Here is a 12,196-nt window from a genome sequence, read left to right on the forward strand (position 1 = left end):
GGTGTGCATTTGCTGCAGATTTTAGGGCATATTATGTTGGTATAAAAAAAGAAATGTATGGATATCCATCACAATGCAAATTTTGACCTGACTAAGCAGACAGGAGCACGATAGGTTAATGTTGTTTTAGATTTACAAAGTGTCATTAGCTATAAAGAGATGACCGTGAGTGACACTGTGATTGATCATTTCCACCACAGATCATGCCATTCTGAACCAATTCTAAAAGTACTGTATTTTCCTTTTTAGAGGTCCAGATTTCTGACTAAAGATCTCTTCACTAATTTTCTCTCTTCTCTGCATCTAGAGGACGCACTTTTAAGAGTAGCCGCAGTGGGGCAGCTTATTTCGGTGGGATATGCTCTCCAGCCAAAGGTGGTGGTGTAATTGAGGTCAGTATTAAAATAATCAGATAATACCTTAATGTGATTCGTTGAGTAAAGACAGAAAATGCATATTTTCTCCAGGATATTCCACTCCACAAAATGGTCTTGTAATGCAGAGATAGCTTAACCTTTACCAACCTGCTTCCTCCACAATGGAGTAGAGAGTGCACTTATTGATACAGAAGACACGATTAAAAGGAGTACTAGCATGCAGGGCACCCCCCCCCAATCTCCTGTATGCACCCCGGCTCTCTCCAGGCACAAAGCGGCGTCCAGCACACACCCTTCATGTATCTCTATGGGAGAGCCCGAGATACAGCCTGCAGGAGATCACGAAGGGCCCAAGCAGTCGGACCTCCCGCAATCAGACACTTATCCCCTATCCTAGAAGATAGGTTGTCCTGCATGATAGTTCTCCTTTAACTATAACTGGGCTCCATGCACACAGTAAGTTCATGTCATAATCTAATTTAGTGATTGTTAAATATAATCGGAACGCTAAATTATAACCCTGTCTGACCATGGAGTGAGTGAGCTCTTGTTTGTGCGAAAAAAATACATTTATTTGACATCATGACAGACAGTACATAAAACAAGAAATCTTCATATAAAGGTAGTTCTTAGCATAAGTAAATAATGTAGGAGGGTTATGTAGGCATGTCCATAAATCTTGTTTCACCAGCTGGGTTTTCTTCCTTGGTACTTTATCCAGTGTGCTGGATCCATCTTGAAATGGCCGCCTCTGTTAGCTTCCTCTAGCTGTCATCCTACTTCAGGCTGGCTTGGTCTGGTCTAAAACTAAACTCTGATTGGATGTTGAACACTTCCTTACAAGCCAAAGATTCTATTTACCGTATTTTTCGGCGTATAAGACGCACTTTTTCTTCCCCAAAACTGGGGGGAAAAAGTCGGCGCGTCTTATACGGCGAATACACCCCTATCGCTGCGATCCCTGCGGCCTTCAACGGCCGGGACCCGCGGCTAATACAGGACATCACCGATCACGGTGATTCCCTGTATTAACCCTTCAGACGCGGCGATCAAAGCTGACCGCTGCGTCTGAAGGGAAAGTGACACTAACCCGGCTGTTCAGTCGGGCTGTTCGGGACCGCCGCGATTTCACCACGGCGGTCCCGAACAGCCCGACTGAATAGCCTGGTTAGTGTTTACAGGACACCGGGAGGGACCTTACCTGCCTCCTCGGTGTCTTCTCCGTTCAGAGATCCCCAAGTATGCCGGCGCTCTCCTTCCTCGTCATCACGTCGTCGCGTACGTGCGTCGGCATGCGTAACGACGTGATGGCGGCGACGGAGAGCGAGGATACCCGGCCGGCAGCAGAGACGTTCCGGAGCAACGGGGACACGGCGACAGCGATGGAGCGACATCCTGGGCAGCGGTGACGGGTCCGGAGCGGTGGGGACACGTGAGTATTACCTCCTATGCAGTGGTCTTCAATCTGCGGACCTCCAGATGTTGCAAAACTACAACTCCCAGCATGCCCGGACAGCCAACGGCTGTCCGGGCATGCTGGGAGTTGTAGTTTTGCAACATCTGGAGGTCCGCAGGTTGAAGACCACTATTGGGTTCAAAATCTTTATTTTTTTAGATTTTGCACCTATAAATTGGGTGCGTCATATACGCCGGTGCGTCCTATAGGGCGAAAAATACGGTAGGTTTGTTCATGTAAGCATATAGTTATGATATACAGTTATAATCATGAAATATGTCATGGCTACATTATTATCTGATTGCATACTACTACCCATCCACATATGATACTTCTCTGAAGTCTTTACAAAGCTACGTGACCATTCTAAAATAGCATTATACTGACATAGGATATAGTGTGTCATGTGATGTTCTATACATATAGACATAATGTCCTATGACAACTGGTGAGCTTAAACACGTGGTTACCATAACTTTGATACACACAAATAAATATATATATATATATATATATATATATATTTATTTATTTATTTTTTCCAATGATGTTAGGTAAATTATATAAAGGAATGCGCTTGGCTACTCAAAAACATATTTTCTGCAGTGTTCCCCAACCTTTGGCTCTCCAGCTGTTGCAAAAGTATACCTCCCATCATGGCCTGACAGCCCATTGCTTTCAGGCATAATGGGAATTGTAGTTTTGCAACAGCAGAAGTGGCTCCGTTAGGGAAGACATTGATCTAAATGAAACAGACATAAAATATTTTCAGGATAAAACCAACATGTATGCATACATAATAATGGAGGGACTTATACTGAGTACCGAAATGTACCTAAACACACAGGGGGGTATTTATGAAGCACTTTACCCTTGTTTTATGGGGTTAATTTGGTGCAAAAATTTGGTGCAGTTTGTTGCGCCTTTTCATTTATGCACATTCCTTTCCTTGGCGGCAGTATCTGTGTTTTCAGTCAGGTTTTTGCAGTGGTCAGGAATTTATGAAAATGAAACTTTTTAAAAAGGTGCAAAATTTGGCGCAAACCCTTTAAAAAGGCACAAATCACCTCCATAAAAAAAAAATAGAAAACACACATTACAAAAATCTGTTGAAATTACTCATTAATATAAGCAGACCACATTGTTGTTGAAATATATTTATATATCAATATATTTCCTATAAAAAAAATATAACAAAAAAAAACAAACTTTTTTTTTAAAATTTTGAACATTTTTCAATATAGTTAGAATGGACATGTCTGAATAATTAAAAGTCTGAATATTTGGTACAATTAAGTTTAACACACAAGGAATCACCTGGTGGTTAGATTCACACACCAAATTTATAGCCCGACTTGTGCCTTTTTGTAAATTTGGTGCAGTGAGTTAAAAAGCCACCCATGAAAAAAAAGGAGTAAAAAAACACATACCACGGCCATTATTTATAAATACCCCCACTGTAGGGAAATTCCATGTATCCCTCATAACATCTTGTAATGTTTCGGAAGCATCCTCCCTACCCGTTTTTCATTCATGCAGTATGAGCGCAGTTGCAAGACAGCACCACTAGTTGGAGCTATAGGCACAAGAATGACACAGATGAATGGAAAAATAGGAAACAGATGACATAATATTTATTTTCCTATGTATATGCCAGAAGTGCATGCTGTTTTATGGATTATTTACACTCTATATTTAAACATTTTCTTATCTGGAATGGATTGGAAACTTCTGTTGGCAGCAGATCAGAAGCTATGACCTGTACACAGTGTAAACACAGTGGCCCTCATTTACTAAGACCGGAGAGGTTTTTTTGGTGTGTTTTTGCTTTTCCTCCATTATTTTTCTCACCTTATTTACTATTGTGTTGCGTATTTTCTGTCTCACGGAATATTGTTTGGTTGCACAAACTAGGCGGGTAAAACCCAGTTTAAAAAAAAAATGTTTTTTTAAATGCAGACTTGGAGACCCTATTGAGAAGAGAGAACGTTTGTAGAAAATGACTATGTTCAAAGCAATAACAATCAAAATATCCATCACTTGTCAAAATAGATTTTAAAGTTTACTAAGAAAGTACATGTAAAGATAGTCTGACTAAAGGGCACAAAATCAACCACCAGCTTATTTATCTAGCCTGAAAGATGCAAATAACATCTCTAATGGCTGTTGTTGTGAACATCATTAAAAACCCTCCGTTTTTATGAACTTTCCGATTGCTGCTGGCAGTCAGATTTTCATTTTCACAATCTCACACTTTTTCCATGTGTTTCACATTATACTCCGAGAGTTTTTTCTAATTTATTTGGGAACACGCCCATTTGGTGTGTTTTACTAAACACTCGGAGAGTTTTCAAAAAGATGGGTTTTTTTTGGTTGCAAACACTGTCGCATACATTGGCCCTGATTTATCAATCTGTCTGAGACAGAAATTGGTGTGATTTTCTCAAGCAACCAATCACAGCTCATGTTTTATATCTTAAGGAGCTCTGGTAAAATGAAAGCTGAGCCGTGATTGGTTGCTTGGGAAAATCACTCCAGTTTCTGTCTCAGACAGATTGATAAATCAGGGCCATTGTGCGACAGAATATTAGGCGTAAAACCCGACAAAAACACTAGGGTTCACATTAGTAAATCAGGGCCAGTGTGTACCCACTGAGGGACACATACTACAGGCTTTGAACTAAGAGTTTATGAGGCTCTTTACAAAGAAGGGTTGTTGGTGAGATAATTAATGTCAGGAGCCTGGGTAAAACTAGTACTGCGTCCTGCGTATTGTATGTAAGTATAAAAGTGACCACCGTATTCTGTGGTTCAGCCAATTGTCTAACGGTGTATAGTGGCTTCCCAACGCTCTACTGACAGATAATGTTGGTGGAGAGAAGTTCGAGAATGTTGATTTTTTCTGCCCAACCCTATTGTTGTGTGGCAGCAGCTTACCCCTTCCCTCTCAAAGAGGAAACATGAACATTCGGCCATATCAAACATTCACGTGTATAAAGAAGCCTGGAAACATAACAAATGAATGTTCAACCGCCCATTATTGAAGGTGTATGGGCACCATAAAAAGTTTCACATAAAATAAACAAGTTCACAACAATCGTTGTCCCTTGTGTATTGTTTTATCTTATAGCAAGCAAATAAAAGTAAATGTAAAATAAAGGATAATAAAAAGCACTATTAAAAGGCAATATGGCAGATGGAAACTGCTGCCTTAAGACTTCTATATTTGGCATCTGGGTCCTTAACCATGACCCTTTTAACAAAACTCCTTGCTTCATTAGTTTTCTACGGCATATACCTTTGGATTACCAATAAAATAGGCAATTTCTCACATGAATCTACATAATGAATTTACTTATTCTAGTTTATTACAATAGATTAGAATTCCCTTTTCTTTCTGGCCCATCACGTGGCAGAGTGAGTTGTTTTAGGTTCTCTAGAGTTTGGACCCCTCTTAGCCCACTAGTAAGTGTTTTTTTTATGGCCTAGAGATAAGTCTTCTATTAATCTGGTCACAAATGTAAATGCCTTAAACAACAGTTTAAGCTTGCGTTACTCTCTTTTCCTTTGCCTTTTTGTGGTTAAAATAGTATAGCATGCTGCATATCCTATCAGAAATCTGACCTTAGAGGGATTATCCAGTGGATAGGTGAACAGTGTCTTATCAGTCTGTGTTGTAAGGTGGGGGTCTGAGCACTCAGCAGGGAGAGCTGGGCCCGTTATGGAGATTGCACAGATCCCAATGGTCGGACCCTCCTTGATCAGAAAACTAACCACAGTAAAGGTCTTTTAATAACTGAATGACCCCTTTGAAGGAAACCTATCACATGGAAAATGCGGTCCAATCTACAGGAATCATGTTATAGAGTAGAAATAGTTGAGCACACTGATATACAGTTTTGCTGTAAAAGTTCTGGATAACTTTTCATTAACCCTTGTTAAATCTCTGCTCATTCTGATTTAGGTAGTCACATAACCGGTCCTACTCAGTGATTGACAGCTATCTGTGTGTATGTAGAGAGAGCTGTCAGACTCTGATTCGGACCGTCCACATGACTACATAGCCCAGTACATGGATAAATGTAAAGGGCAAGTTATCTAGATCTGTTATCTGTTCTATAACACAAAGCCTGCAAGTTGGGCCACATTTTTAGAGTGGCAAGAAATCTTTAAAGGGAACCTGTCATCTCTTTAATGCTGCCTGAACCAATTGTCATTGGGGCGGTCCCCTGTTCCTTCCCGCCCGACGTCTTTGATTGATGGACCTCTCCTTATATCTAGTATAAGGTGAGGTAGATAAAAAAAAAAAAACGGATATTTTTCTTGCAGCGCTGGACCAATGGAATTAGAAGAGACCAAACTCTTATGGTAATCAAAGAGTAGCATTTATTGGAAGCACGTCAACGCGTTTCTGGCCCGGATTGGGCCCTTCATCAGGACAAGGTGCTGATGACCAGCACCTTATCCTGATGAAGGGCCCATACCGGGCCAGAAACGCGTTGACGTGCTTCCAATAAACGCTACTCTTTGATTACCATAAGAGTTTGGTTTCTTCTAATTCCATTGGTCGAGCGCTGCAAGAAAAATATCAGTTCTTTTTAAAATCTACCTCACCTACTACTACCGACAACTCCACGGAGGCTTCGGAAGGATTGCGAGATGCAGGACCAAAAGATTCACTCTACATGTGAACACAGGTGTTGTGCACCAAAGGGTGAGTGAGATTCATATGTTTTTTTTCCCTATAATCATTGTTTAAACTATACTTCACTAGGGGCGGGTCTCCTGTTTTTTCCCTTTCTCCTCTCCATATATCTAGTATAAGGGCAGCATAAAAGTGATAATAGGTTCACTGTAACTCAGAAGGATTGGTAGATTTGACAAACGGATATGTATTGTCAAAGATATTGAAAAAAACTGAAAGCATGACAAGTGTGAACAGCTCGTAATACAATGTAACTGACAAGTTGATAATGAGAGTACTATGGAAATATAATAAAAGAAGTTTATGGTCTGCATTCTATATTTACCCTATTTAGTTTGGAAGCATTGCTGCCATGGCGGTGACTTTAGCACAGAGTCTGGGGCAGAATCTTGGTATGATGTACAACAGACCCCGCATGGCTGCAGGTAAGAGATCACGGACGGCTGGTGTATGGGGTTCTGGATTTATGTCTTCTACTGCTGGAATGTTATTACTGTGAGGATAATAACTTCATGAAGGAAAGGGAACCAGTCCAGATCCATCCAATAACTGGGTTCTTGTCTTTCTGAAAGGTGACTGCCGTTGTCCTGACCTGTGGCTTGGTTGCATTATGGAAGATACAGGGTATGTGACCATTTCCAAAATACTCTTTAAATCTCATGATTAATCACATCAATTTTATCAAAGGGGAATTTGTGCCAGAACAAGTAATAGAATATTGCTAGGATGTGTTGTTGAAGATCAAACAACTGGATCTATTTACTGTATATGTCTTTTAAATTTTGCCATCTTGTTTTTAGACTCAGAATAGGCCATTAAAGGGGTATTCTGGGCAAAAACATTTTATCCCCTATCCAAAGGATAGGGGATAATATGTCTGATCGCGGGGGGCCCGCTGGTTAGACCCCTCGCGATCTCCCTGCAGCAACCGCTTTCTATGCAGGTGCTGAATCTCCAGTTTCGGAAACCTCCGGGTTTCCGGGACTGGGGACGTGATGTCACACCATGCCCCCTCCATTCATGTCTATGGGAGGGGGCGTGACTGCGTCACGCCCCCTCCCATAAACATGAATGGAGTGGGCGTGGCGTGACATCACATCCCCAGTCCCGGAAGTTTCCGAAACTGGACATTCAGCACCCGCATAGAAAGCGGGTGCTGCAGGGAGATCGTGGGGGGTCTCAGCAGTGGGCCCCCCGCGATCAGACATCTTATCCCCTATCCTTTGGATAGGGGATAAAATGTTTTTGCCTGGAATACCCCTTTAATGATTCTAGTAATGGTTGCCTATTAGGAACTGGTCACCAAAATGTAACGTTCTCAGCTTGGCATGGTGGATACTATAGCCAGGCTCATGTTACCACTGCATATACTATGACATTTAAAAAGAAAGACATTTCACTAGTCCAGAACTAGTGTCACTTGACAGCATCAGACTTTGTTGTTTTAAAGTGTACCTGTTACTTTAAAAAACTTTTCAGAGACAAGATAAAAATTTGGATCGGTTGGGGTCTGAGTGTTCAGACCCCAACTGATCAATAGAATGGGCAGGGAGAGACGGTCACTGAGACAATCCTAAACATTGTAAGCTTGTCTTGTTAGCGCACTCTTCTCCCAGTTTATTCAAGTGATTGGTTGGGGTCTAAACACTCAGACCCTGGCCGATCAAAACTTTTGACATGTAGAGACATGTCGAAAGCTTTATTTAAGTGACCGTGCCATTTTAAATGATTTCCTCTGACTCTCTAATAATCCAGAAGAGAGTCTTGTTAAAATAAAATTTGTAAAGAAATGAAGTCAATCGGTAGCACAGTTGTATTGTCAGTGATAAAGATTTGCTTGATTTTAGGTATTACCTTCCCCAAAAATTTTCCCGCTGCAGTACTGACGAATACAGACAGTTCTTACAGAATGGAGGAGGGAAGTGCTTGTTTAACAAACCCACCAAGGTACTGACATTTTGTTATATGACAAAGGGGGTAGATTTATTAAAACTTGTGCAGAGGAAAAAGTTCCAATTTTTTTTTAAAGTAGTAAAATAAAACATAACCTATGTTATCATCCTGCTTTTATTTATGTTTTATGTTATTATTTTTCTCTCTCAGCTATTGGATGCTCCTTCCTGTGGAAACGGATTTGTGGAAGTGGGAGAGGAATGTGACTGTGGTTCTCCTACTGTGAGTACCTAAGCCACCATTACTATTGTGTTACACCATAAGTTGGCATTATGAGGAAAGTCCAAAAATATATATTACATGTTAGTCACATTAAAACTGGAAATAAATGAATTACTTGTTCTGTACAGTTAAACGATCAGGTCCATCATGCTGCGGGCAGTGCATCCTATAGAGCAGACTAAATTATAGTGGGCTTTTTTTGGTATTAAGATGTATTAATTACAAATTATATTGGGTTTTCTAAAGGGGTACTCCGCCCCTAGACATCTTATCCCCTATCCAAAGGATGGGGTATATGATGTCTCATTGTGGGGGTCCTGCCGATGGGACCCCCACAATCTCCCTGCAGCACCTGAGTCACTTGCCACTATATTTATTGCATTTATACTTCTCACTCATGCAAGGGCCCTGCTGAGTGAGCGGTCATCATATCAAATCATATTATATTTTATTTAATCATTTTACTTAATAAATTACATTTATTGGATCCTTAATCTTTACTTTCTCTTTCTCTTTATCCTGTATCCTTGTATGCTCTTGAGTACTGGTTCATATAAATAATCTTTATTTATATAGTATTAATATAGATTTGTAAATTACTTCTATTAAAAAATATTAATCCTTTCAGTACGTATGAGCTGCTGAAGTTGAGTTGTTCTTTTCTGTCTAAGTGCTCTCTGATGAAACGTGTCTCGGGAACCGCCCAGTTTAGAAGCAAATCCCCATAGCAAACTTCTACTCCTCTGTGCAGTTCCCGAGACAATCAGAGATGTTAGCAGAGAGCACTGTTGCCAGACAGAAAACAACTAGAGATCAGCGAACTTACAGTAAATTCAATTCGTCACAAACTTCTCGGCTCGGCAGTTGATGAATTATCCTGCGTAAATTAGATTAGTTCAGCTTTCAGGTGCTCCGGTGGGCTGGAAAAGGTGGATACATTCCTAGGAAAGAGTCTTCTAGGACTGTATCCACCTTTTCTAGCCCACGGGAGCACCGGAAAGCTGAACTAATTTATGCAGGATAAGTCATCAACTGCCGAGCCGAGAAGTTTGTAACAAATCAAATTTACTGTAAGTTCGCTCATCTCTAAAAACAACAGCTCAACTTCAGCAGCTGATAGATATTGAAAGGATTAAGATTTTTTTTAATAGAAGTAATTTACAAATCTGTTTAACTTTCTGGAGCCAGTTGATATAAAAAAAAGTTTTTTCCTGGAATACCCCTTTTAATAAAAGACTTGGATGAAGCACTGGGTGCACGCTTGTTTGCTTTCTTTCTCTTTTTGTTTTACAATAGTATTGCTGCATGTTGTTTTGCATAACACTATGTTCATTAGAGCTTTTACTGTAATTGACAGGAATGTAAAAAGAACGGGGCCCTGAACTGCTGTAAGAAGTGCACACTTAGCCACGACGCAATGTGCAGTGATGGGCTGTGCTGTCGGAGATGTAAGGTGAGAACACTGGAAGATCACTTCCAATCATTGATCATAAGGAATATGCTGCTGGTTTATCTTAACCCCTTAAGGACACATGACGTACTGGAACGTCATGTGTCCACTCCCGATCTATAACGCGGGGCCACGGCGTGGCCCCGCGTCATAGCGGGTCGGGCCCGGCCTCTAACAACGGCCGGGACCCGTGGCTAATAGCGCGCGGCATTGATCGCTGTGCCGCGCGCTATTAACCCTTTAGACGCGGCGTTCAAAGTTGAACGCCGCGTCTAAAGTGAAACCGAAAGCATCCCGGCTAGCTCAGTGGGCTGTTCGGGATAGCCGCGGTGAAATCGCGGCATCCCGAACAGCTGACAGGACAGCGGGAGGGCCCCTACCTGCCTCCTCGCTGTCCGATCGCCGAATGACTGCTCAGTGCCTGAGATCCAGGCATGAGCAGTCATCCGGCAGAATCGTTGATCACTGGTTTCTTATGAGAAACCAGTGATCAACATAGAAGATCAGTGTGTGCAGTGTTATAGGTCCCTATGGGACCTATAACACTGCAAAAAAAAAGTTAAAAAAAAAAGTGAATAAAGATCATTTAACTCCTCCCCTATTAAAAGTTTGAATCACCCCCCTTTTCCAATAAAAAAAAAAACACAGTGTAAATAAAAATAAAAATAAACATATGTGGTATCACCGCGTGCGGAAATGTCCGAATTATAAAAATATATCATTAATTAAACCGCTCGGTCAATGGCGTGCGCGCAAAAAAATTCCAAAGTCCAAAATAGTGCATTTTTGGTCACTTTTTATATCATTTAAAAATGAATAAAAAGTGATCAATAAGTCCTATCAATGCAAAAATGGTACCGTTAAAAACTTCAGATCACGGCGCAAAAAATGAGCCCTCATACCGCCCCATACACGGAAAAATAAAAAAGTTATAGGGGTCAGAAGATGACAATTTTAAACGTATTAATTTTCCTGCATGTAGTTATGATTTTTTCCAGAAGTCCGACAAAATCAAACCTATATAAGTAGGGGATCATTTTAATCGTATGGACCTACAGAATACATATCAGGTGTCATTTTTACCGAAAAATGTACTACGTAGAAACGGAAGCCCCCAAAAGTTACAAAACAGCGTTTTTTTTTTCAATTTTGTCGCACAATGATTTTTTTTCCCGCTTCACCATAGATTTTTGGGCAAAATGACTGACGTCATTACAAAGTAGAATTGGTGGCGCAAAAAATAAGCCATCATATGGATTTTTAGGTGTAAATTTGAAAGAGTTATGATTTTTTAAAGGCAAGGAGCAAAAAACGAAAATGCAAAAACGGAAAAACCTCCGGTCCTTAAGGGGTTAATTGTGATATTAAAGGGATCCTGTCACACTGAATATACTGTCTGATCTGCAGCCATTAAATCATAGAGCAGGAGGAGCTGAGCAGATTGATAGATTATAGTTTTGTGGGAAAAGTTTTGTGTTAATCTCTGTGGACGTGCTCAGCTCCCTTCTGCTCTATAACATGATACTTACAGATCAGGCAACATTTTCTATGTGACATGATCCCTTTAACACAATATACATAATCAATGACAGGAAAAAAATCATTAACTGATCTATTACTATTAATGGGGTTGTTCAGGAATAGAAAAGGGAGTGAGTTTCGAAAGAAATTAGATCTGTTTTCCTATTGCTGGAAAACCCCTATAAGACCAGTTTTTCCTAAACTACAACTCCCAGCATTCTGTGTCTTTTCTTTGTTGTCTTGATTGCAGTATGAACCAAGGGGGACAGTTTGTCGGGAGCCTGTTAATGAATGTGATGTGCCAGAGATGTGTCCTGGAGATGCCAGTGTGGTAAGTTATGGCATAATAGTACTTTATTGCATAGGATGGCCACCTTAGGCCCGATGAGGCTGCGGGCAGACTTTCAGAAATGTTCATGGTTCCAACCTGGCGTCTTAGAGTTCCAATGTAGACAGCACAGTAAAAGGTTGAAAGGATTCTCTGCGCCCCCTAAAAAATATTATTCACAATA

The 12,196-nt window shown here is 40.7% G+C and overlaps 1 protein-coding gene across 1 annotated transcript in view; it reads left to right on the forward strand.

The window, feature by feature from the left end:
* Positions 1-12,196, forward strand: part of ADAM11 (ADAM metallopeptidase domain 11) — a 106,484-nt gene that overhangs the window by 73,764 nt on the left and 20,524 nt on the right. The window contains exons 12-18 of the mRNA XM_056549410.1: positions 308-392; positions 6,873-6,963; positions 7,111-7,162; positions 8,386-8,485; positions 8,642-8,713; positions 10,071-10,166; positions 11,935-12,015. Coding sequence (XP_056405385.1) covers positions 308-392; positions 6,873-6,963; positions 7,111-7,162; positions 8,386-8,485; positions 8,642-8,713; positions 10,071-10,166; positions 11,935-12,015 — 577 coding nt within the window. The remainder of the gene's footprint in view (positions 1-307; positions 393-6,872; positions 6,964-7,110; positions 7,163-8,385; positions 8,486-8,641; positions 8,714-10,070; positions 10,167-11,934; positions 12,016-12,196) is intronic.

Source organism: Hyla sarda, chromosome 12 (genome assembly GCF_029499605.1).
Source record: "Hyla sarda isolate aHylSar1 chromosome 12, aHylSar1.hap1, whole genome shotgun sequence".
NCBI lineage: Eukaryota > Metazoa > Chordata > Amphibia > Anura > Hylidae > Hyla > Hyla sarda.